The sequence below is a fragment of the Oryctolagus cuniculus genome, chromosome 1 (assembly GCF_964237555.1).
Source record: "Oryctolagus cuniculus chromosome 1, mOryCun1.1, whole genome shotgun sequence".
Lineage (NCBI taxonomy): Eukaryota > Metazoa > Chordata > Mammalia > Lagomorpha > Leporidae > Oryctolagus > Oryctolagus cuniculus.
Genome location: NC_091432.1, coordinates 16,359,379 through 16,361,144, shown reverse-complemented (window position 1 = coordinate 16,361,144; position 1,766 = coordinate 16,359,379). Strand labels below are relative to the sequence as shown.

At 35.7% G+C, this 1,766-nt stretch overlaps 1 protein-coding gene across 1 annotated transcript; it reads right to left on the bottom strand.

The window, feature by feature from the left end:
- Positions 1–324: 324 nt before the first annotated feature.
- Positions 325–1,278, bottom strand: LOC103351492 (olfactory receptor 5W2-like). Its single transcript, XM_008270963.3, has one exon. It carries the CDS (start codon positions 1,255–1,257, stop codon positions 325–327), a length of 933 nt encoding a protein of 310 aa, XP_008269185.2. The 5' UTR covers positions 1,258–1,278.
- Between the last annotated feature and the right edge of the window lie 488 nt (positions 1,279–1,766).

Below are 1,766 nucleotides of genomic sequence, written 5' to 3'. Positions count from 1 at the left end.
GTAAAGACTTGATATTTTCCTAGTATAATTAAAATTCTGATTTAAAAATTATAAAAGTGTAATGAGATAAAATTACAAAGGACAGGAAAGTTTTCCATAGACAGGTAGTATCATATATAAATTCAAGAGAAACAGAATGGAGCATAGTAGGTATGGGGAACTACATTTCATGAATGTTTTGCTAGTAAAATCCTCATTTGAATTAAAATGGTTGAAGAATTTATTAGAAATATATTGCACAATATAATTTTATGAAAACAAGCATAGGAAAATATAAATATGGGGAAGTTTTTATTTTTTTATTTTATTTTTTTATCTAAGTCTTTAAAACCAGCATCGATTTTTCAGTTTCTCTAGGGCCTCTTTCACATCCTTGTTCCGCAGGCTGTAAATCAGAGGGTTCAACATGGGAATCACCAGCGTGTAAAACAGTGAGGTCATCTTGTCCTCATCTAGAGAGTAGGAAGAACTTGGCCTGAAGTACATGAAGAGCATGGTGCCCTGGAAAATCGCAACTGCAGTGAAGTGGGAGGTGCAGGTGGAGAAAGCTTTGAACCGTCCCTCAGCAGAGCGGATCTTCAAAACGGATGAGATGATGTAGCAATAAGAGACAAGAACTCCTGAAATGGTACTCAGCTCAAGGAAACCAAAAATGGTAAATAATGCTAACTCATTGATCTGGGTATTTGAGCATGACAGAAATAGCAGAGGAGGGATATCACAGAAGAAATGATTAATCTCATTAGACCCACAGAAGCATAAGCGGAATGTTAATGATGTATGTATCAAAGAATCTGTCATTCCCACCAGGTAAACCCCAGCCATGAGCAGAGAGCACTCCCTGCTGGACATGTTGACTGTGTAGAGCAAGGGTTTGCTGATGGCCTTGTAGCGATCAAAGGCCATCACTGCCAGCAGCAGACACTCAGAATCAACAAAGATGCAGGAAATGAAAAACTGCAGAGCACAGCCATAGAAGGGAATTGACCTGTCTGTTGCAAATATGTCGACCAGCATCCTGGGTCCAATAGCAGTGGAGTAGCAGAGGTCACAGAATGAGAGGTGACTGAGGAAAAAGTACATTGGGGTGTGCAGCCGGGAATCCAGTCTAATTAAGATGATCATTCCAAGATTTGCCAGGAGGTTAGTGAGATAGACAAGTAGAAATGTGGTAAATAAAATCACTTTCATATCAGGATTATTGCTAATTCCTAGGAAAATAAACTTAGAAAATGAAGAACAATTCCCCTGATCCATTCTTCTTTCTTGCTGTCTAAACCTGAGAGAAAATGCTCAAGATAATTACTGATGCATACTTAAGTCCTTCTGGTCATATATCATGTATCTGAATAGTAGAATGTTACTGTTATTCTTATTTTTATACAAAGAAAGTTACCAGTCATATATATACATATATATACATATATATTTTTAAAATCATTGTCATCCATTTTGACAATAATGGAAAATAAATCTGAAATACACAATTAAGAAACTTTTATCTAATTCTACATGCATTCATGAGATATGTAATTCTCACTTTAGCTCAATTGATAGTTTAGGGTGAATTGAAACTTCACTTGGTCTTCAAAATGATGCAGAATACATTGATGTTAGAAAGATATGACTGTAAGATATAGAGGTAAGCATTTGCTCTGCCTCTAAATATTCATATCCACATCAAAATGATTAGATTTACTATGTTTGCAAAAAGCATGGCTAGCTTAGTTACAGAAATATAGGATACATCATTAACTGATAAAAAT

Bases quoted from the DNA above. Each gene is read 5' to 3' on its own strand.
- LOC103351492 (XM_008270963.3), bottom strand. From the start codon at position 1,257: ATGGATCAGGGGAATTGTTCTTCATTTTCTAAGTTTATTTTCCTAGGA.